The sequence below is a fragment of the Gobius niger genome (assembly GCF_951799975.1).
Source record: "Gobius niger genome assembly, chromosome: 5".
Taxonomy (NCBI): Eukaryota; Metazoa; Chordata; class Actinopteri; order Gobiiformes; family Gobiidae; genus Gobius; species Gobius niger.
The window spans coordinates 12,800,675-12,826,272 of NC_136856.1; the positions used below are offsets into that span (position 1 = coordinate 12,800,675).

Below are 25,598 nucleotides of genomic sequence, written 5' to 3' on the forward strand. Positions count from 1 at the left end.
TTAGAGTTCAGTTATTACATTATGTACCTACAAACTACAAACTACAAATACATATTATTCCATTATGTATCTAACCCATAGGTACAAGTCATTACAAGCTGTTACAGAGCACATTACATTGTACTATTGCAATGTACTATTACATTGCAATAGTACAACATATTGCACATTACAATATGTTGTACCTAATTACTAAATTTAATTAGGTACAACATATAAAGGGTAAAATAAAGTGTTTCCCAGGCTCCTAATGACCAACACAACACATGAACTGCTGTTTTTGCAGTGGGTAATCAAGGAATGGATTTGGATGAAAACCTAACCTATTAAATCTCATATTTGGTCGTCTTTTAGTCAACATCTCCATGGAGACGAGCTGGAGATGTACCCGCTCCCAGTTACAGGCAGAGGTGACCCGCTCACAGCAAACACACGTTCGTATTGGGTGAAATATTACAAAGTGTTGCTTTAAGTCCCCATAGTTATCATGTTTTTTTTTTTTAATACTATGCTGTTTACATCATATCTTATCACCATGCCTTCATGAACTATAAAGGTGCCAAAAACGTGCTATGTATCTTTTAGTCAAGGTCCTTAAGAAGTGAGCCTGAACCTTGACTAAAAAGAGCAATCTACATCGCTCTTTTATTTTTTTCCGGATAAGAGAGTAAAGAAGATGACTCAGAAGAAAGAAAACAAGCCAGTGAATTGGATTGAATATCTACTCTGAGAATAACTATAGAACAAATAACTATTCAATCCTTACACCAACAAAAGAACTGTATTTTTCTTTTTAGTTTTTATTTACAGAGGAATCATATGTCTGGCTTTACACATAAACCTTTATATGGACAAGTCCTGCAATTTAAAGCACATAGTGATATGACAACCATTATGACCTCAAGACATAATATATCGACTTTTAAAATCTTCACACCAACACACGCACACAAACATGTATACTTTGTCCATTTCTAACATAGATTTACTGGAATGATCACAAGCAACTAGAAAGAGGTACAATGTAAAAAAGAAAAGAAAATTGTTACTCCAAAAAACGTGAAGTCAATCTCCATAAAGAAACGCGTAACGAAATCAAAATTACCCACAAACAGGCATTGTTCGACACTTATAAGAGGATATTATTGTATTCATATCTGCTTGCAACCGGACATTATTATTTTTTGCACTCCCAACGTTTCCATTGGAAGCTGATGAACATCTATTGCACACTTCTAAATACAGATACGCACGAGTACAAAGTCACAAGTCCCGGCCCTGGTCTCAGTTCATTGGGAGGGAGTCAAGGAAGTGAGACCGGCGGGGCGTCCTACGCGTCAATAAATACCTACACCCAAACACATTACATTAATAACATGACATTTACAATATATAATAATAAAAGATTTGTCTCGAAGGAAGAACATTTTCAGTGGGAATGCTTTTTAGAATTTCTTTTTTGCAACGGGGTGTAATTGGAATTGTATCAGCATCTGTCCTTTGTGGTTATTATTATTAGAAATACTGTTGTGCTGCTGGTTGGATGTCGACTTGGAATGGTGCTTTTACGCCTCCGGTTCGTAGTCCTGATTCTCCTGGGGACAAAGCACACACAGAAATTAAGGTCAGTTCGGGGATTTCTATCGATGGTGAGAATATTCATTATTCTACACACTAACAAAACCCATACCAAAGATCATATCACCGATATCATGCCACGACTCAAGCACAGTTGTTTCATATCGCCTTTTACATGCAACTAGAGCCATCTGCTAGTCCACACTTTTTTTTGAATTGATCCATATGAGGAGTGGGTGGGGAAAAAGGGTTTGTATATGAGCTGCTTTGAACAGGAAGCGTCATACTGTCCAGCCCTAAATGAAGATAAGTGGGTTATATTAAGTAAGGAGCAGGACCACACCTCACCCACGCACTTTCCGGTCTCTGTCCTTCCTATAAATACCTCTCCTCAGCGGTCTCGTTTATGCTCCCCTCCCTCCCACCCATAATTCACTTTCCTTCTTTTGTTTAGGTCAGGGAGGATGAAAGCCAGAGAGCTTGTCGTCACCGAAAGCACCAAAACGGCCATCGTCACAACGCTCACCTTCTATCGTCACCGTTGCTTGTTTAATAAAGCTTATTTCACTCTATTTTGAGGTTGTGGTCTTTGTGAGTGAAAAGGCACCCTCTTGTTTGGTTAATATAGTAGATGAGGTCGCACTAAACCTCACTGATTTCCATCGCCTTTGGTGAATTGGTGGAGAAAGTCATGCCAGCAGCCTATTAGAGTCTATGGTGATGTTGCACTTGTTTGTGGTAATTTCATAAAACTAAACTTTTCTGCAATAAACGGTTTGAAAAAGGGGCATGAGTTCTCAAAGTCTCACCCACATCGAACTGCTCTTGGTTCATGAAGGAAAACTGTCATTCAAAATTCCGGTAGACAATTTAAAAGAGTTGAAAAGAACGGCTTATAAAAGCATTTACTCATTTTTAGGTGGTATTTTCTTGCAATTATGTTGTTACCATATAGATGCATAGCTGATTAGCTTCCTCCATGCTTTTAAACTCTTGAGATACTTCCCCCCCCCCTTTAAACTGTATGGGAGTTATGAATGGTATTTTCACCTCCAGAACCTGAGTGGGATTCTGTTGAGCACCCTTCGTTCAAACAGTACTACACTTCGCTACAAACTGCACCAGATTATAAATTGCCATTATAAAGTCAATAATGAGCATTGAGGCAGCATTGACTCCCTTTATAGTCCCATTACGGTCCACTATAACATTTAATGCCATGCCCCACTGAAGGCAATTGTGGTTATTAAAATATAAAAAAGGCTGGTTTGGCGTCGTTCCATCTGGATGTCGATATACAATAGTAGAACACTCACCACAGCTTTGTTTTATGACATAATATTATTGCATAATGCTGGTGATATGGGAATAAAACCATGTGAATTTTCTTTTTTGGAAGCACTAGCCATTGATGATGTCACTATCCCCTGTGTCATAACTGTCTTTGTCCAGCAGAGGGCAGCACAAGCCTTTTTCTGCTTCAAGGACGAGTCGTGAGTATGTTCCCTTCATCCTCCCGGGCTCGTGCATCCTCCTCCTCCTCCTCCTCCTCCTCCTCCTCTTCCTCCACGGTCACACGAAGAGCTCACATCACCGGGCAGAGCAGCAGAGCCTTCAGCAATGAGCGGTCACTGAAGCTATAAATCACGCTCCAAAACATGTCGACAAAACCAAACCAAACCTCGTCCCCCGTCCCCTCCCTCTACTGCAGACTCCATATTGACAGCGATGCAGGGAGGGGAGACCCTGACATCTACCCACAATGCAGCGAGGCCCGAGCGCGTCATCACCACACCCATGATCCAGACGCTGGCGGTGGTGGTGTGGCCGTGGAGGGAGGGAGGGAGGGAGGGAGGTGTGGGGGAGGGGAGCGTGCGGAGGAGGAGGAGGAGGACGAGGACGCAGGACACACAGTCGACGAGAAATTCACTTTTAATTTACGTCTCCATTTTACTGCTTAAATGATTCATCCGCGGATCCAGGACAGAAGCAGCAGCGGCCACGCCAAGATCGACTGAAAAAGAGAGTCTGGTGCCACATCCAGCTAAAATGGAAATCAAAGGAAATCCAATATCGTTTTTTTTGTTGTTTATGCATTATCTTAATATGCTCACTACAAAATGGATGCTTCCCCTTTATCTCTAATCCCAAATTTAAAAACTTTGTATGAACAATCATGAAGAACCTTTTCCATTTTCGACTCAGTGACCCTGTGGATACATCAGCGTCCTTATTGTCAGTGGTTAACAAATTATCAAATCAAAAATATTAACATAAAACAGTCCATCCCTTTATGATTTATACAATAGGTTGGATCCCTGTAATGAAAAGCTCTGGGGACCCACAAAAGGCCTTCACTTTTGGGTCCAAACTCCTATGTTGGGAATGGCAGCTATACTGAACTAGGGACAAAAGGTTTAGCCCTATACTCTTGCAGCTTTTGGTCTATCTAGTGATGGTTTTGTAAATTCCTGGTCCAGACCTGCTTTAGTTTTCCAATCTGGAGTCAGTCCTTGTTCAGACTTCATGTAGATTTGGTTTTAGTGCCGGTTTAGCCCTGGTTTAAAAGTCCTACAGATGAGAGGTTATTATAATGGGGATGAAATAGCTGCTCGGATTGAAAAGGTAGCAGACACTTGAATTAAGTCAAATCCAAAACCTCACACAAGCCCGACCAAGACAACAAAACCTAGGCTCAAAATAACCTCAGAAATCTTTAAGATAAACTACAAAAAACTTGCTCAGTCCTACAATTTGTGAGATTTGAAGATACAAGACGCCTCTTATTCCCCTATACATAACAGCCTCCACTAAGCGATATTTATACTCACACTACTTGCTATTAAAATGTCTTCCCAAAGCACTAGTTCCTGTACTGCTACTGTCTCCTCCTTCGCTGCCAAAAATCTAAAAATAACTTGTGTGTGTGAGAGAGTCAATGCGCGCAGTTACACACAGGCAGTGCCCGGCAGTGGTAGGTGGTGCTATAATCTATCACTACAGTCAGTGTGGGGCGATTGGCTTGTGAAGACCTCTGCTCATTTCCCGGGGAGAATGAAGCGCTGGAATACATGTGTGGGATGGAAGCAAAGGGCAGAGGTTTAGTGCTGTGGAGATGCACTCCAGCTTAACACACGGAGCAATGAATAGTAATGAGGATCTACTGTATGTCAATGGCGCAGCGCTGCCTCCATACGATCTGTTGAAGGCAAGTGCAAGCGCTTTCCAGGACTAGAAAAGAGACGAGACGCAGTATCACAATTCACTTTGAGCATGTCCCGAAATAAAATCAAGTGAGACAAACAGGAACCATTTGGAATAAAATCTGGGAGGAAGATAATTCACTGAAGAAATGATGTGTATGACAGCATTGGTTCTGGGGCACCGCTGCTTCAGGTTGAACTCAGACTCTACTGTAGTTCTCGTCTTAAATTGTTGAGTCTTTGGTGGACAGGGCAGGGTAGAGTGGGGAGAATATTCACCACTGAATCTGGGACTCAAATAAACAATACCAAGGATGAAAGTGCGCAGTGACCTTTCCAATTAGGCTATAAATATCAATTTAGTTTATTTTATTATTCATGTTCCTGTCCTTTTTGGGTACGTTCAGAACTACTACAGTTTAGACCTTATTTATCCCAAGTCTGGACCTGGTTCAGTCCTGTTATAGATGTGGGTTAGATCTGGAATTGAGGGGAGGTGCTCACAAGCAAGCAGAGTATAAGTCGCATCAGCCTTGGCAACTACCTGGGCATGGAGGTGCAACTGTACCATTGACAAGCCTCTCCCGGCAGCACGTTGTTCAAGCACCCATTTGCGAGCACGTCTCTGTGGCCATCTAGCTTTTAGCCCGCGATTAGCTTATTTTTGTTTTTTTCAGTGGCGCAGTTGGTAGAGCGGGTCGTCTCATGATCCGAAGGTCGTGGTCGGATCCCAGCTCTCGCAAATGCACACTGTTGTTGTGTCCTTGGGCAAGACACTTCATCCTCCTTGCCTCCAGTGTCTATATACATTGATGTGTGAATGAAAGAGCAAATGGGTGACTGCTTCCTTACTGTAAAGCGCTTTGGGCCTGATGAAGGTAGAAAAGCGCTGTATAAGTTGTGTCCATTTACCATTTATTGAAGTAAGAGAAACTTCCACTTTTTGCCAGTCCCTCACAAGTTTCTTGCTCACTCCAAACTTTTTCAGTGGTACAGTAAATAAGTAAGTACGTATGTGCTTTATTTGTCATTGTACAACCATACAGGAGTAGCAGATACTAGTACACAAGCTGAACAGCTGTCAGTGTAAAAATAACAAACATGAAATTATACATTTTGATATATAAGTCGCACCTGAGTGTAAATCTCACTCAAAACTATGAAAAAATGCGACTTATAGTCCGAAAAATATGGTACTAGTCTGCACCAGGCTAGCCGTCTGTAGCATCTCAATATGCTACAAGAGAGATGGATTTCCTACAAAATAATCGGGTATAGTGCCTTTAAGAACACAGCAGCAGTATAGGGTTAAAAATCCCAGTTTGAGCTGTTGCAGTTGTAAAATGTCGTCCTTATTTTGGTCAAATATTCCACTGTGCATGATTCTTGCATGTCGAGAGAGCTGATTACCTGCTGGGACTCGTCATATGTCTCCCCTTCTGGCTCCAGCATGGCCTCGCCCTGGCCCTCCATGGCCTCCTGCCCGTACTCCTCAGGCTGCACAGACACACGGACACAGGGCAAGTTAATGCAGGCGGAAGAACAACTCACAACACGCATGTACACAGAACGAGAGCCGGGCTAAACAACACTAAATGATTTACAGTGGGCTACTTCTCTTTTATTATTGAGGGTATGCAGCTGATGTCACTGTTGATGACAATGTTGAGTTATGACAAGTGCATGCCCTAAATTGCAGCCTGATACATTGGTACATTTTAAACACTGGCGAACCTAAAAACAATCAATTGAACTCAAAAATATAACCACAACCACCACTTTATGTATTGCTTGAATCAAGTACTTTGACCACCACTGGTAATGAACCTTGGTAAAACAGTGTCCACTAATGCCATAATGATGGCTATGCCTCCGCTGGGTCTTCATAACACTGCAGACATAATAATCTGCTGTGTGCAGGCTCCTGAGCGCACCTGCCGCACTGAGCCCTGGAAACCCAACTAGTGGGTCACCATTTAATTTTAAATGCTGCTCTAATCAAGTCAATTAGGTCAGCGGCGCACCGCCCATAATCCCATGTGCCGCGACAGGCCCTGTAGTGTAAGCCCACCTACATACTTAACTTGGCTTCAAGACTCAGCAAAACACAACACAGCGCGTTATGACCTGCAAAATAATCATAGCTCCGGAGTCCAGGGAGAAATTCTAATGTTTAATGTAATATACACTATGCAGTGGGTTCAGGACGCAATACCTTTATTCCTGCATTATTAAATTGAAGTCTGGCCCTTGCCAATTTTGTGCCCAAGGCAAGATTAAGCTTAAAGGGACTATACAGAGTTTAAAAATGTAAAAACTAAGTATTTTCCTCCCCCTACATATTTCCACAATGTGCTAAGATATAGAATGAGCCCAGACCTATTCAACACAACTGCCTCTAAAATCCTGCACTGTCACTCAAAAGGGTGCCGTCATGCACGAGCTTAATATAGAAGCTGCAGTTACACATAAGACCTGAGGTGGCAGTAGTTAGCATAAAAATGACTAACTTGCATCTATCCCCTCTAAACTCTGTATAGTCCCTTTAAGCTTAAAGATTAAAAAAATATATAATAGAAAATCAATAATTTATTTATTCATTTCCATATTTTATATTTATATTTCTGCGTGTTTCTTTCTTTTTCTTGACCCAAAAAGCTTTCTGTATTTATTATTATTATTATTTTTTTACAAATAATCTTTTTTACCTTTTGGACACACTTTGGATATCGAAAAGGCTAGTTGTATTTTATTTTATTCTGATTCTGATTGTCATATTATATTATTATGTATTCATAAAAAAAGAAAAAAAAAACAGAGCATGTGCATCATGAAATGTGTATATTGAAGTAAATTTACAAATTTTTATCGCAATGTTACACGACTTTCCGGAGGCTAGAAGGACCAGTTGTGGGTCTGAAACAATTATATTCCAAAGTTATGTCGCCGATGTTGTAAGTGGCGGGAGTATGGGGTTCAAGAATTAAATTAAAGCACAATACGGCGTCCCCCCCTCCCGCTGCTGGCGGCGTAGCCACCTCAGTCGCCTATGCCTACTGCCGGCCTTGAGCACAGCAATGACTCAGAGCAATAGGATGGATTTATAGTTGTTGTGGGATGCATTTAATACTTGTGTCACAATTAATGATGTGAAAAGGGATACGCTCATACATAATTCATATTCATACATAATAATAAACCAAGGATGATTTCAACAGGCCTTTCTGTGGCCGTCAGCAAAATTGTTCTTGGGGGCCTAACTGTGCACATCCCAAGGCTAATATACCATGCACTTACTATCAAACACAGACCAGTTTCAGGAAATAACTAGAGCAGGACAAACAATACATCGACCTTGTGGGGCCGGCTTCTTTCAGCGCTCTCAATCTGCTCCAGTTTGCCAGAACAGATTTATTCATCTATCATTCTTTCAAAAGTGGACATAACGTACCTTTATTCGATGATTATTACTTTTCTTTCAAATGTACCTTGTTCTACTTTTATTGCACATTTTCTGACTATATGAGCTCCAGTAGCAAATGAATATCTCCATTTTTGAGTCTCTACATCCAGCTTTGATTTAACATGCAAAATACTGGAGTTATTGTTCACATGAAAGCATTTGGACATGTTAGACACAGTATTTACCAGCGGTGGCCTGGGAGGGAACAGAGTTTTTCCGCCGCTCTTTTTTCTACTTTTTAATATTGTTCTTGGCAAATGTTAGTGTGAGGACAATGTTTGCTGTTCCTCCAAACATGGGGAAGTTCTGGAGGCTCGACATCCCACACTCCGAAGAGAAACGTATGAATTGAAGTTAGTGTCTGACAGCTACATAACTGAATCGAAAAAATTAAAAGTGGTCTGAAACCGTTCTGATGCCACAGTAAATAACTGATTGCCGTGCGCATATACATTGATTATCGCAGTATCGGCGCATCATGAGATCATTCTTATCGTAAGCCATGTATCGCGTATCGGATCGGATCGTGAGGAGGTTCCCATCCCCAGATTAGAGGCGTGATGTCAGCTGCTAAAATTAGTAGTTTTATCACTCCAGCGACGCATAGAAGAAGCCCATTACTTTACTGCAGGCTGCCAGGTTTAGATCAGCGACTGAGTGGAGAGGGTCCAAGTCTGAGGCAGGAGAGGGCTTAGTGCCGAGCCCGGACCTCCCCGATTCCCTGACAGCCTCGACATCAAGACGATATGTTAACATCCTGACAACTCGAGGCTATAAGGTCACGGGGCGCTGCGAACCAGAGGAAGGTTTTAACAAAGCAACTGTCAGGAATGCGATTCTGACAGTTATGATTGTGACTTATAGTATATTGCTTTGAATACACTTATAATGGATGCACTTTAGCATACTTTGTGTATTTTTATGGCTATGTTTGTCAAATTAATCTTGTTTTTTAACACACTGTCTGGGTTTTGAGGAACAGAGTGTTTCTTTGTGCACATAGAAATGACAATAAATTGAATCTTGTAGAACGCATAATTTGGTGAGATATTGAGCAGAACCAGTTTTAGAGGGATGTCTAAAATTATTATAGGAGAGAGTGAGGTAAGATGAGTCTGTGGGTAAGATGAACCACCCTTATATTTTGGAAATGTGAGATTATAGATTTAAGCTTTACATGATTTGAACTTGATAGACAACAAAAATTTACAATTTGGCTGTGAACTAACCCCACTTTTTGCTGATCCCAAAAACGATCGTCACAAACAAACAAAAACATGGAGGTAAATTTTTTCTTTAAGTTATAAAGTATAAAGTTTAGGTATAAAAGCAGATTCATAATTTAGGAAGATTTCTTAAATAAACACAACTCTTTTGGTATTTTCAAAGAAGAAATAATGGGGTAAATTGACCCAAAATCGTTGAGCCGCCTCAGCTCCATAAGAAACAATGAATGATAAATTACAGAAAATTTTAATGTACAATTCTATAAATTATTTATTTTCATTTTTTTTAGGCAAAATGTCATAATCTGTAGAAGGAGCATATGAAAAGAAAAAAAAGATTTGTTATAATATGTTTTTGGAATAAAATTGCTAATTGGAAACACTGAATTGTAAAAGATGAGACTTCATGATGTTTAGTATTAATTTCACCTTTAAATCTGGTGGTTCAATTTATCCCAAGATCTGGTTCAACTTCAAGTTTTTGAAACCAACATCTTAAAAAACATGTACTTCAGATGATTTTTGAAGATGCAAAAGAATAGAAAACATTACAAAATGTGTATAACTAGTACAATTTTGCATCTATTATAAACTGTTTTTACACAACAGTACTTTGAGAACATGTTTTAGAAGATTGAATTTCAACAAGTGGTCATAGCTGGGAATGGCCACACGACCATAATGCTACAACCTAACCCGCCACCGTGCAGCCACAGGACAAAGTTTTGATTGATATTTTTTTCTTTTGAAGATAAAGGATTTTTGAGGAAGATGCACTTGTTATTGCGAGAGGAAGGACAAACGTGCTTTGACACGCACTTATCTTTTAAGAAAGAGTTTACTATCTTGATTTGTTCTAAAATCCAATCGCTCTTGTGCTGTCGTACACAAGCCTCTCCCCTGTTTTCAATCACAGTGGGTCCAAACAGAGCAAGGGCAGCGAAGGGAACTAAGTGGTGACATTTTGCCGAGGTCAGAGGGGTTAGAGGCGCAGAGCTATAATGGAAACGTCATGTGACAGAGAAAGATGATAGTCCCGCGGCGAGATTGTTTGGGTCAATTAGAGCACCCTGTGAACTGAGACCTCCTTAAAGAGTGAGGACAGATCTATGGACAGAGACTGAGGCGGCGATCAATCCTCCTGCTTCATTTACTGGTTTCACCATGACACGCGTGACCTACGGGCGCTTTGCACTTCAACCTATTCTGGGAAGTCAAGTTCAAGCTATGCTTACTTGGGCTGGTCCACAGATGGAGATGGGTTTCACCAGATTTTAAAGCCTGATTGTTATATTCAATAGAAATGAACTTGTGTTGACATGAAAATAAACACCTCATACCTTATCTGAACTTTTTCTTCTAATCTATTTCTTTGGAAATGGTTTAGTTCACAAAACATGATACCATGTCTTATAGATAGATAGCTAGATAGATTGAGTTTTCCGCTAAAACAGTTACACAACAAAATATTTGAGTGAAATGATGAGTGAAAAGTAAATCCTACAGTGGTTTGGCCCAGTGGAGGAGAATACTTAATTATATTCAGATAAAGAATTTAAAATAGTTGCCTTAAAATGTATTTTGTTATGTATTCAGTTGCTTTGTCCAATCAGATAATTGTATTTCTGAATGCTTAGAATACTTTCACGTTGATTTGAGGGCGGCTAGCGAGCGCAGTGTTTAGCGCCTCCACTTCACAGCTAGAGTGTCTTGGGTTCGATTTGTAGGTTTCCTCCGGGTACTCCGGTTTCCCATACAACTAAAAACATGTGCAATAGGTGAATCCTCCAGCCAGGTGATTCTGACCATCAGCCTGGCTCCACATCATGGAGATGGTCCCCAGGCGCGGCACTGCCGTCGACCACTGCTCCTTATGGGTTGCCCCAGCGGCATCGAAGGATGGGTTAAATGCAGAGGACAAATTTCCCTACAGGGACAATAAAGTATACGAACATATATGTAAAAATATTAGGGCCCGACTGATATGGATTTTTGGGTCTGATACTGATATAAACGGGGTTGGCCTGGCCGATGTTTTAAGTATTTTCATTGTATTTTAAATCTCTCAAACAGTCCATAGCTAAACATTTATTATCATAGTAAAGGTTTAAATCATAGAAATATATAAATGTATCTAACAGAGGTCGACCGATAATGGTCGAAGCTGATTATTGGGGATTTTGAATGGCTGATGCTGTTTCTAAACATGTCAGTGTTGAACTGTGACAGCAGGGGCGATGTATATCCATATTTAGTATGTACTTCAGAGACAAACATCAGTTGATTCCAAAACAAAGAAAGGTAAGTTTCTATCTCTTACGGTTCCAAAATTATATGCAAACGTCTACAACAGAAAGTGTATAAAAGAGGTACAAACTTGTGACCAATTTTCACTGCGATGTTTCTCTGCTCCCCTGAGGCCCAGGAAGTTGAATGTATTGGTTGGGCCCTAAAATATGCCATATACTTGCAAATATTTAGGCTACGCTTGCTGGAAAGGATGTTATAAACTTATTTACCACTAATTAGGAAAGGCTCTTGCCAAATGCACAGAAGCAGCAGGTCATGTGACACACATTGTTTGCAAGAACATATTTCAAATCTTCATTTCATTTTATGTATGGGGCGACGGTGGCGCAGATGGTAGAGAGGGTCGTCTCGTGATCGGAAGGTTGGGGGTTCGATTCCCACCTGCTGAAAGTGTACACTGTCGTTGTGTCCTTGGGCAAGACACTTCACCCACATTGCCCCCAGTGTCTGCGTACATTGGTGTATGAATGGGTGAGTGGATCCTTGCTGTAAAGCGCTTTGAGTGCCTAATGTAGGTGGAAAAGCGCTATATAAGTTGAGACCATTTACCATTTTTACCATTATGTCATCATTAAAAGTTCTTTCTTAAGAATGTTGTGAAATATGAATCTAAAATGTGATTATTGAGAACAGTGATGTATTCCTTTGATTTTAGGAAAGTAACTGTATTCTAAATACTTGCAAATGATAGACTGTACCTGAATCCAGTTACTCAAAATGAGTATTCTAAATATGTATTCTAAATACATGTATTGAGTTACTTCCCAACACTGGTTAGGCCTAGTTGGAGCAAAGCCGTAAGAGCGACCGATGTAGAAGCAGCAGCAGATGAATAGCAGTACATATAACTGTAAGAAGAGTCATTTGTGGTTTATATTATAATGTACATCTCTGATTCAAATGAGTGTGAATGTTAGTGAACAAACTAATGCCAGACACAAATCAAAAGCTGACATAAAGTTTCACCAAATAATGAAATAATCATATTTAAGAGCTAAGTCTTTGCTTTGATTCGTTCTTTCCGCAGAGAACAGACGAGAGATACAGTAGAGTGACAGAGATTCATTTGCTCATATGTCTCCCTGCTGTCCAAAGCAGTCTCTCCAGTCCAGACTTTAATGACCAGTGCCCACGGCCTTCTGCCAAGTGTAAGTGAGACCTGGATTAGGATCAAAGCTCTGCCCCTCTCTCCCTGCTCCCGTCTCTCTCTCTGTCTCTTTGAGCATCTACAAAACTAGGTCTCCTCAAAACAAAGACTGAGAGCTTATTAACACCGCCGGCCGTCGTCATTAGCCGCTCTCTTAACTGTTCTTCTCATACAACTTGAGCTCCATATATGAGTTCATTTTAAGTGGACAGAGGTTTTGGAATTTCATTCGACAAAGAGCAATGAATATACTGCAAGTTTGTTAAAATTTGATCTAAAGTCTATTCAAACTTTCAACCTAAACATGACTTTTATTCAACAATAGGAGTTACTAAACCAGCATTTTTGTGTTTCTTAGTCCTCCTCGCTCGGCTTATTTTGTCCATCTCATCCGACCGAGAATTAAGGGTTTTATAATGTCGAACAGGCAATGTGAGATTTGAGTCTGAGATGTGCCTCGTTTGCCACTGTCTCCTGCAGAGCTGTGAATATCGACTTGACACAGTATTTTACGTGGGATGCCAAAGAATGCTTAGCCTGTCACATCGAGCGGCTTGATTGGGATTCTTGCAAGGATCTACAGAAAAGTACACTTAAATTTGAAACAAATTCGTCAATTCATACCATTCGGGGCTGCCCAAGTGCTTTTACATTCAATGACTTGATCACATATTGCATATTGTTTTACAGGTTGGTCATTCCCTGGTGTGAACACACTTAATACAATCACTATAAAATGCCTTAAGAGTCTTTGATAAAAGGCCAATGTCCTTCCATATTTGTAATTTTATTTAATTATTTTATTGACTGAGATGTTTTCGTGTACTGCTTTTTTATGTAAATTTTTGTGTGTGCAGCGCTTGAACTGTCATGTTGTTTACATGTGCTATAGAAATAGTGGATTGGACTGGATTAATGTTTTACAAAAGCATTATTGGTGTCGCTTTAGATTAAGGTGTTCTCATTAAGTATTAATAAGCATTAGAAAATCATTTTAGGGTTAGGTTTGGGGGTTAAGGTCAGGGTTAGGTTAAAGGTTGACTTTGAATAAGCATATTATTAATGGCCAATTATTATGTTAACAGATAAAAGTATATTAACCAGTGTATTAATATTTTACAAGCATATTATTAATACTTATTAATACCTTATTAATATTTAATGAGAACACCTTAATATTAAGCGTTACCGCATAATCTATTGAACAGAGGGCCAGGAGGGCCAGCTCCGTTCTGGGCAGCTCCTCTTGTCCCACAGAGGAGGTAAGGGTGCTAGCCAAGCTCACCTCCATCATGGACAGCACCTCCCACCCACTACACGGGACTGTAGAGGAGCTGAGCAGCTCTTTCAGTGGCAGACTGAGGCACCCTCAGTGCAAGAAGGAGCGCAACTGCAAGGCCTTCTGTACAACAAGACTGTAAAGTAACATGTGCAATAACCCCTTTACAGAACACATGCAATAATCCCTGTATTTACTTATCTGTGTCACTTTATCAATCACTTGCACTATGATGTAAACCTGCACTGCTAACACTGACTGTAACATTTTTTGTTATAGTCTGCTTACTTATTATTTACTGTTTCTACTTTTTGTCACCACAAAGTCCTTGGTAGTCATTGTATATAAGATACCACTATTTACTATCTAATTATTTTTTTCCTCACATTTCCTGCCTATTAGCACACCCTGAGTGGCTCTAAAAGCTGAATGTAAGAACATTTCTCCATTGTGAGATCAATAAAGGCTATCTTATCTTATCTTTTCTTATCTTATTGATTTAATTAATTTTTAATTTTTTAATTTTAAACATTTCAAATATGCCTGTTTTGTTTAAAAGTGTTAAATGGATTAGCCCCACCTCCCCCGTCGGACTTCTTTAAACCACAAACTCACAGTGGTGGCAGGACACGGGCCTCCTCCAGAGATGACTGAGGTGCCTTTCAGAAGAACAGCCTTTGGACAAAATGCCTGTGAGGGCCTGTAAGTTATGGAAAAGTCTCCCCCCTCACTGTCAGGAAATGTCACACACTTCCTATATTTAAAACCAAACTCAAAGTGTGGCTTAAAGCAAACCAGTCTTGTGACCATTAAGTGACTCTTGTTTGACTTTGACTTATTCATTTCTGTCACACTCTTTCAATCAGGCTTGTAACATAATAACTGTGAATGTAATCTGGCGGTGCTTACGTTCATGTCAGTCGGGAACTCGTCCTTCTTCACCAGCCCAGTGGCGGCGGCGATGTTCCCCATGGCTCCAGTGGTCTTCTCAGCCACTGCAGACACACAATGCATGATTTACTGATGTTGCAGCCCATCCTGACACTCAAAATGTTCAATTCATGACAAAAACAGCAACTAATAACATTTTCCACACGCCAAAACGGCCATTTTATCTTGGACAAGGATTAAAAGTGCTTCAAATATCGGAAACTGTGCTGATTTTGAGTACGTTTTGGACTGTCTTATTTCCAATGGAGCAAGTTTTATTGGTCTCATTTCAAGGATTTTTGTCTATATTATAAATGCACCAGGAAATTGCTCTTATTTTAAGCAACCTTATTTCAAGGTAGTCCAAACCTTTAGTATTAATTGTCTTAATTCAAGCACATTTCAAGCCATGTATCGAAGATAAGACGGCATTTTTTCATTGAGTGAAAACAATTTAATGAGTAAGCCATTATATCATAGCATTTTTTTTTAAGTTCTATTGTAAAGCAGTGTATATGTAGCTTTCTAACCACCACCAGGACAACACTCCCAAATCTGAACTAAACCAGGTCTAAAATGGGCAAAGATACGATTAAATTATTGAAACTGGAGTTAAACCTGATCTGAACCAAGACGAGACCAAACTGTAATACGACACCAATGTAAAACGGTTTAATTCGAATAATAATAAGTCAAAAACACTATGACTAAGACTATGGGCTACACGTGAATACTGTGAGTAGTGCAATAGAATTCACCAACAGAAAATAAAAGTGCTATGTTTTTGTTTCTGAGGGTTATATAGGAACAGAATCAGATAAGCAATGTCTGAAAACCACAGGCTCTCCACACGGACACTCCATATGTAACTCTATCTGAGCCGGTTCTGCAGACAGATTAAAAGCACCACATCGGCGGCTGGTCTCATGTTTGCCCTTCTTCAGTTTTCCAATTGATTATTGCACATAACGACCGCGAGCCTCCGCCCTCCTCCACAGTATAGTGCATTCACTGCTTTCACTTACCAGGCGTAATAAACTGGAGCAACAGACATTTAAGCAAAAAGATTTAAAACCCACCTGAGCCCACACTGTCTTTGGCCTTGCTTCCTGTAAAGAGAAGAGAGGTTTGAGTCAGTAAAAACGATATGAGACAAAGCGGAGGAGCTTTCTAAACCTGATTTCACACATCACGAATAGAGGCTGTTTCGTCACTGGGATGATCCTTTTCAACCCGACATGTTTCCAGATAAAGCGGCTTTATTGTGTGACAAAAATCTAATGTATAATCCAATATTGTAAGAGAGGGAATCATAAACCTTTTTATTGATGTATTCTATATTTTTATTTCCCCGCCGCAGCCTGGCCTCGGGTTTTCTTGTTTTGGACTTATTAAACTCAGAGCCAGCATTGTTCAATTGTGTGTGGCCCCCGACAGTCGTCATCCATCTCTGGGGCACTCAGCCGAGACATTTGCCCAATCGGCAGCACACTCACTGGGCCTCAGAAACTGCCCCTCTCTGCTGTATCCCAAGGGCTGTGGTCCCTAGAGGGCACCAAAAATCCAGTCCATTACAGACCTTCTTTCTCCTAATAGATTAGAGCTTAAGAGCCTACAATATAGTCATTATTGAAAGGTCGGCACCGTGTCGTTTTACATGACACTAAAGTGATTCTTACTGTGCGGACGTGCCCTGAGCTGCGGGAGTTTTAAAGCGACTTTTTGGGAGCGTTTATTCTTTTGATAATTGTTCTAAAATTTAAAAAAAAATCGATGAGTGGGAAGATGCTCCTGAGAAGATGAGAGGCCAAACGTCCTTAACTCAAACAGCCCATTCACAGTGACAACTTTGAAATCTATTACTGGACTGCAAATGGTAACCTGTAGATATAAGTACAGTTTTCTTCATATTTTATGCAATGATAATTTGGTATCACTTTATTTTACAGTACCTTGATACATTGTACCTAACTACATTTAGTACAATGTAATCTGCTCTGTAACAATCTGTAATAACTTGTACCTATGTTGTACGTACACAATGGAATAAATAAATATTAGTACTTTGTAAGTACATAATGTAATAGGACACAAGACCCTTAGGGTTAGGGCTTAAGGTTAGGATTAGGGTTAGAGTTGTGTCTTATTACATTATACCTACAAGCTACAAATACATATTATTCCATTGTGTATCTCTTACTCATGAGGACTAAGACCATATCAAACAAGCTAAGTATCTACACAATGTAATTTCATCATGTATATTTACTGCATTCTAGCAATATACTGTAGAATACATCTCTGCTGCCAAATAATATATAATTATAATATTAGCTGCCTTGGGGTAGACTCTGTGTCATCGGCCCCTCCGACCACCACCAACCACTCACTCACTACATTCACCCCAGGCTTCGTTTCCCAAACGGTCTCCCATCCAAGTCCCGACCAGGCCCAGGGCAGAGCAAAGGCAGTATGAATGTATGGTGCTCGTCATATAGTTAGAATATCATGAAAAAGAGCATTTACTTCTGTAATTCAACTTAACATTTCAAACTAATAAATGATATAGACTCATTACATGCAAAGTGACATATTTAGGTTTAAGTTCAAAATTAGAATATTTAAAAAAAAGCTGTGAGTCATAACAATCAAAATGATGAGAAATAAAGGCTACATATCTCACTTTGCCTTTAATGAGTCTATCATATAATAGTTTCACAGTTTAAGTTTAATATCAGAAGTAAATGCACTTTTTCATGATATTCTGGTTATATCACGAGCACTTGTATGCATTTCTCTACTTTCCTGATGTAGGTGTGGCTAAAGCGCATCCACTTTGTATCAAGCACTGCTCCAGACGTGGGAAAAATAAGTATATCTTGAATTTGAGTGTTGAGTGTCAAACTACAAAACAACCTGACATATTTGTGAGAGTGTTTTTTTTTTTTTAAAGTTGCCCGGAGAGTCCCGCTGAATTAATGAAGTCTTTCAAGTCGCTCTCTCCTCCTTATCTACAGTTCTGGGGGCTTCGCAGGTCTGTTGTGGCTGCATCTCTCACTGGCATCTGTTTTAAACTGCACTGAACAAGGCGCTAATTTATCACAGAGGGCGATATTGATCCCTTAATTAACAGAGAAAAACACGGCTCGATGACACAGACCGTTCATTTCAGCTCCATCCTGGGAACGACTTCTTAGCATCGCGCCGTTTCTGTCAAACGGGCGGGTAATCACGACTTTAGACGCCGTTTGATCAGGTTCATGGAAACTACTGCTGTTGGACGGAGAACTTCTTTTGTGTAATAATGTTTTTAGAAGTTGAGCTTTTTCTTTTAAGGGGAGACACTACAGGCTAAACTTAATTTGTTCAGTTTTAAGGTTTTGGACCAAATTAGTCTGTGAACATATAAACTTTCACCTGGAAATAAAAATCAGATCTAATCTTCACAATAACATGTTTAAATATCGCACTGATTGTTTCCCCATAGATTTATATGGGAAATTACGGGCCATTTCCTCAAAATGCATTTTTCTCTCATTGGGGCAACAACATCTCGACGTCAGCAGCTCCTACAGACTTCAAATTTTCAAACCTTGGACTGAACAAGATTTGGAAGATTTTTCAAAGGGATTTTTTAATATGTCATTTCTAGCCTGATTTATTGAGCTTCGAATGTCAAAAAAACAGGGTAAAATTTTAAAACTGAACATGATATCCAAAATCCCATCTGACAAAGTCTTTGTAACTAATATATCAACAAAATAAAGCCATATATTTGAATCTGGCTCAATACATTATTCAGTTATCGTTGCCAAAAAAAATGCAACATTTTGGGCAATATTAGGCATAAAACACCTTATTCTTAGATGACCACATAAAATGACATACATTTTTTCTTCATATTCATGCCAATAATCTACAGCAGAAGTTTCAAATTGATATCTTTAAATTTAAAAAAATATCCCTATTCACCTGCAGTGTCTCGCCTTAAAACCATGTCTTGATCTGTAATAGTGTCCTGTAACAATGCTTTTTTTTAATGATTAGAAACAATAAAAGAGAGAGTGTGTACATTTTAAATTGTTTATAAACACGTTTCACAACTTTCAGGATTTATTAAAAGGCTGGGACAAAGCCTTTTTTTAAAAATTCATTGTACGTGAATAACCTGTAGGGCCTTTAGTGTCAGATTATTAATGCAAACACAAGATAATCTGATGATGCCTGTATTGTACTGTATTTATCGCACTCACATGTTTCTGCTTTACTGTAATACTTCCACATTACTAAACAATGCTGAACTGCTCCAGCCACATATGCTACCAGAGAAGCGCACTGGCTTCATAGTAACCACAGACTGTACACATTGTTCTTTTGAAACCGCCACTGTAATTATGCAATTCACAGCTATGATTTTCGGAGTAAATGTTTTGACTGATCCTTTCTTTTCATCTTTTCAATGGAACCGCCAATTGTGCGGCTGAACATTTCTCAGATCCGTGCCTTCCCGTCTCCTCGTCGGGCTGGTGGGCGGTCTGCAGCAGTGGCATCTGTCAAAAGGTGGGCCACAGACCTATTGGATGGCTCCTGCCCCTCCTCCAAAAGAAGCAGCCCACAAGCAAATCACACGCGGCTTTCTAGGCCACGCTCGGCAACACGGTGCAGGCGTTTCTGCTTTCCCTTCTGTTTCACACGCGCTGTAGGAAACACGTACGGGAGTGACAGAGACGTATACGTTCTGGGGACTAATTGGATCCTTGCCTTGTTGCCGGCAAGAAGAAAGAAAACTGAATAGCTTTTTTTTTTGTCTCTTTTCACCCTCTCACAAACTCGTGACTACAGGTCTGCAGAGCATGGAGAAACTTACTGGTGATGTCTGTGCATTATCCATATGAAATAGGGTTGCACAACAAACTTCAACTTTTCAAAGCAATCTTGGATATACAGTATATTCCCTTATTCAAGTGTTCAGTAAGTTTCATCAAATTCAAACACTTGTATACAGTTTTTTTTAGGTCACTTTAAGCAGTTGTAAATCTCAGTCAGATGAATGAAATCATTGATTCTGTGATACATTGTGACTTCTTATGTTTCCTAATGTAGCAAGAATAATACTTTGGCAATGTTTTTTTTTTTTTTAAATCTATTTAAACCATGGTCAGCTTGGTTTTAATTAATACTGACCATTTTTAAGAGTGGATAGCGAGACATATCGTCCAAAAATCACACTTCAGTATCCTTTCTGCATAATTGTATATCTGAGGTTGGGGTTGTCACAAAAACACCCCGACGTCTCCGCACTTGTGACTTGGTTGTGGGGATATTGTGATTTGTAGCTCTTTAGTCCACTGCACTAACTCCCTGCCATGTCTTGCACACAAAGTTGAAGCACAATTGCGATTCCTAAAGCTAAGATATTGATGTCATGTTCAGCCCAGCCGTTTCCAGGACCTCTGTCCAGCTCTGGGCCCCTGAGTCATCGGCTGCTCTCTGCTCAGCCACGATCGAACAAACGCAGAATAACAAGGACGACATAATTTAACTCGCGCATGGCCAGATACCCAAAGTGCAATACCCAAATGGCCCAGGTGCTGCCCATAGTTGATTAAATATTAAATGCACAGCGCGGAGGCCAATTACAAGTGTTCGCCCAGTCAATATCTGTTAGGATTCTCTTCACACTTTTAGCACTGTGGCTTTAAAGTTGATGACATTATGCTATATTGTATTTTATGAGCTACTCTACTATGAATGGCAGATGGGGTTTGGTCTACTCATTCCACAGTGGCACAGCGCATCCTAGCAAGGTAGAAGATTTGATTCCCGGGCCTCTCTGTGTGGAGTTTGCACGTTCTCCCTGTGCCTGGATTGGTTTCCTCCACCACTAATAATACACAATAGTACAATAGGCCAGGATGAATGAGAGAGGGAGTGTGAGTGTGTGACGACAATTAAATGTTAGCTTGTGGCGACAAACCGGCGCGGTGAGTTTACATGTATTAGTCTGGCATACAGACGGAAAGGGGGCGGGACCTAAAACATATTCATCACACACCAATAAAGTCAAAATCAGGTCCATATAGATGTTTTTTTCTGCAGAAAATTGTTCAGTATAAGCGAAAAACAACACTCGTCGCTAACGTTAGCATATGTAGCATGAAGCTAACGTAGCTTCCTGGTTAATATTGTCCATTTTTGAATCTTTATCTTGATTCAGTAGAAAAATATATTCATAATTCAGACCATATATGGGCAATTTCAAAGACACCCTCTGTATCTGTGTCTGTTCATTAAAGGGGCTAGATGCAAGTTTGCCATTTTATACTCACTACTGCCACCTCAGGTCATACGTGTAACTGCACCTTCTATATTAAGCTCGTGCATGACGGCACTTCGGACCCGCAGTAACACCTTTTTGAGTGACAGTGCAGGATTATAGAGGCAGTTGTGGTGAACAGGTCTGGGTTCATTCTACACATTTGGACATGGCTGGAACATGTAGGGGGAGGAAAATACTTAATTTTGACATTTTTAAACTCCGTATAGTCCCTTTAACATGCACTGTACCGACCAACTAAACTAATATATTACAGATTGCTCTCATGCTACTACATAATGGTAAATGGGATAGCCTACTATAATTTAGCGATATGACATTTGCGATACAACTTTCTCCATTTTTCCTGACATGGGACAAGCAGAAAGCCTACAGACTCACTTGTAATATGTCAAATGATATCTTGTTCATATAGTCCAGGTTCTACATAAGTGAAATCAAGAAAAACATAGCTAGTAATCTCGACAAACTGTCATTATCATAATTGTAGATCAGATCATAGATTCATGGACGGTTGTTTTTTAACGCTCAAGGTTACCTAGTGCACTCTTTTCCAATTACTTGTTTTGTGAAGAAAAATGTATTGTTCAAAAGGCCAACATTGACCGCACCTTTTGATCCCCTTTGGCCTAAAGCTCTATACAGTTACATCACAGCTCACTGATCGGAACATTTCAGATTAATTTCGTAATACCTGTCCTTCGCCACCTTTCTCCTGTGCCCTCACTGTGTTAATCCGCGCCATTCTCTCGCGGTGTGTGTTACAGATTAGGTCTTGGCAAAGTGGACAAGATGCTGAGATGTTGAGGATGGTTTGGTCTCCGGGAGGCGAGTGTTCTACAATCTGCTGCCCGTCTACTGCCCCGCCCCCCCCCCCAACCTCACGCCTACAGCCCAGTTAGCATGAAGGGAAAGGTCAGTAAAAACTCAAAATGATGACGTGGCATTTTAATTAAAGTTTTCGAGACTTATCGAACCATTTGCACGACGTCATTGTGGCTTAATCTGTAAAAGCAAAGGTATCGATTATCTGGCAATCCCTGACAGGTCGGTCAATTGGATCACCGCTTCCTCCGATACAAATACATGAGCTTTGCATTGCTAAAAGCAAATTCAATAAAGGCGGCGATGGATCTCTGATATTGTAATGCAATGAAAGCGATCGCAGCTCTGTGGAGCCACTGTTCGTATATATAACTCTTCTTTTGAGGGAACATGCAGGCCTTCTGTTCATTACGTCTTCTGCGGGATCATTGAGCGGGCTGGTGGATAAATCACACACAGACGGGCTCAATGGTGTATGGTGTTAACAATTGGACTTTGATGACCAAATCTGATCTTTTGCCCCTTTGAACTGAGCTGATTTGCGAAAAGAGGCAAATCATTTTCTTTCGGATTATGGTGGCATTTTACTTTGCAGCACAGTGAAAGCACGGGGAATGTATGGTACTCTAAATGTATTAACATGGTAGCTTCTCTCATGATAATAAGATCGATCATGACCTTTCCCCTAAACCATCAATTACAAGAAAACGGCTACTATTTTCTTGGTCATATAACGGCAACAAGACTGCTCAATGCCCAGTGTTAGTAAAGCGCAACATGAGTGAAAGCTTGAGGTATTCAGTGATATTTCACATACAGGAAATGTAGAAGTGGTGGGAAACATCACTTTTTTTTTTTTAAAGCCTAGATTATGCTTCTTCACACATATTGCGGCTTCACGCTGTATCATCGGGTATGTGCACACTTCGCCGCGACTGGCCCAATCCAGCCGCCACTCACTCTGAGCGAGAGGAGGAGTGAGTGAGGAAACGTGGAGGAAACGTATCACTCTGCCCCAAGTTTGAAGGATTTTAAAAGGCAAGAGCCAACCTTATAGTAAACGTGTGCGTCCCCAGCGTTAGTTCTCAGATGAGTTTTTTCAGGCTGGTGTACTGAAATATAGTAAAAATAAGCCTGTCTCTTATACAGCCCTGAGGAATGAATGGATTGTGAGTGCACAGCTTCCATTGCAAGTAAAATAGTGTGAAATAAATTGCACTTGTCTTACCAACAAACATGACTCCTTCTTTAGTCTTTTCGGCCGCCACTGCGACTCCTTCCTTGGTCTTCTCGGCGGCCACAGCCAACCCCTCTTTAGCTTTAGACATACCCTTCATAAACACATCCATCTTGGCCGAAATACTGTAAGGGACACAAGAAAAACGTCACCCTTCCATCAGTGCTTTCATTGTCTTGGAGTAGAAAAAAGAAAATCACTAGAATAAATCACATTTGGTAGTCAATGGAAATAATGGTAATTTTTCAAGACACATATTGATTGAGGCTATTGCATTACATGGTGGTGCGTAAAAAAACAGCGCCGCCTCCTCCTCCTATGGCCATCCCTGACAGCTTGCAGCCCAGTAAGGCAGTAGTAAAAAACCCCGTGTTCATTCAAGCATACGAGCCCCCCTTTTCATGTCCCCCGTCAACCTATAAAATATTCAGCGGCGCGAAGATTTCAATGAAACGGTTAATTGTGAACGCGCTCATGAATTATTGCGAGGCTGTAACGCAACGCTTCAGCCGAGGCGCGCGGGTGAGGACAAGGGGTGGACAGCGAAAAGCGCAAGGCCCGTTTTGTATGAGGGACACCGGGGCTGTACGGGCACATATAGTACATTACGCTGCTGATGGGGGGTGGTGGTGGGGGGGAAGGGTGGGCAGCCGCGATCCAATCTGATATGCACACGCGCCACGGTTTTAATATGGGGCTTCATGGACGGAGACGTGACGCGAAGGCTTTACGCGCAAAAAAAGGCAAGACTGGTGGAGATGAGAGTGTGAGAGAGAAGGAAAAAAAATCATCAGGCATCTGCAGATTGACAGCTCGCTACACAGTCACGTTGTACATGAATTACTCCATCTAGGGTCCCATCGTGAAAGCAGCGGGTCAAGCCTTTAATCGCTTCATACATGCAGCAATTTTACGCGTCGCGCCTTCACGTAGTAACCGTAGGTGCTGCCATTTTCCCCCACGTTGGTGTGCACGTAATATCGCAGCAACAGTTCTTATTTTGCAAAGTTAATCGATCGGGTTGCAATTAGAGGAGTAGCCACAGTGCTGAAGCGAGGTGCACAGTTTTCCATCGACGCTCGGCGCACGCTCCTCGAACAGTGTTGACCTCTATTCGCGTGAAATTTGGCCAAAAACGCACAGCGTGACCCGATCAGCAAACGACTTACCTATTTACAAATAGCCTTCGACTTGTCCCTCTATGTCCGAGGCGCACGGGAAGCTTCAAACTCTGGTCGGAATGGAAGATATCGTGAGAAGATGAACGCACGGGCCTTCCACGAGCTGATCTCCACAAACAGGCACGGCCCCCTTCTCAGTGCGGTGGAGACTATCACGTCCCTCCCTCCCTCCCTCCTCCCTCTCTCCTCTCCATCCACCCCGCCCTCCTGCTCTCCTTCACCGGCTGCCTCTGCTATCGATCAACCCAGATGTCAACCCGGACATTTGGGTTGGTCAAAGTGTGGCTTTCAAGAGCTAGAAGACGGCACATTGAAAATCTCAATTTCATGGTTAAATGATGGCTCTGAGTAGCTGCTCGGGTGTATGGCATCTCCTCATATTCATAACATTGGCATAAGATCAAGAGATGCAAGCTCTGATGTGTCTCTGAAGTGATCAGAATCTATAATCGACTTTTATAAAACTGCCCAGATAAGAGCTTGGTAGGGCTGCTTAAGTTTTACTTCAACTTCGGTAAATGTCCTGTTTGATGATAATAACAGAACCTTTGCTGATTAGAATTGTCCATTATTATTGCCTTTTATGAATAGAAAATGTCCAAATGAATTGAAACGCATGGCCCAGTGCGTTCACTATGTAAACACACAGTTGTACAACTGCTGCTGAGCATTAAGTTTGAAGATTACCTCCTCAGCCTAATCTTATTATTCTGTCACCCCAGTGCACACAGACAACGAGGTAAACAAACACAACTGCGTGATATCAAGGCCTAAATTATAAAGTGACAAAAAGACGTTGCTTTTGTTATGCTACCTGATATATGATATGATATTATCTACTATCTATATTATATTATGATTTATATTTATTTTTTACCTGCC

General features: G+C 40.7%; 1 protein-coding gene across 1 annotated transcript; it reads right to left on the reverse strand.

The window, feature by feature from the left end:
* Positions 1-1,442: 1,442 nt before the first annotated feature.
* sncb (synuclein, beta) lies at positions 1,443-24,870 on the reverse strand. Its single transcript, XM_079556448.1, has 6 exons — positions 24,705-24,870; positions 23,527-23,660; positions 16,216-16,245; positions 15,116-15,201; positions 6,192-6,278; positions 1,443-1,595 (listed from the first exon to the last, which is right to left on the reverse strand). The coding sequence occupies exons 2-6, from the start codon at positions 23,645-23,647 to the stop codon at positions 1,566-1,568; spliced, it is 354 nt and encodes a 117-aa protein (XP_079412574.1). The 5' UTR covers positions 23,648-23,660; positions 24,705-24,870; the 3' UTR covers positions 1,443-1,565.
* Positions 24,871-25,598: the final 728 nt, after the last annotated feature.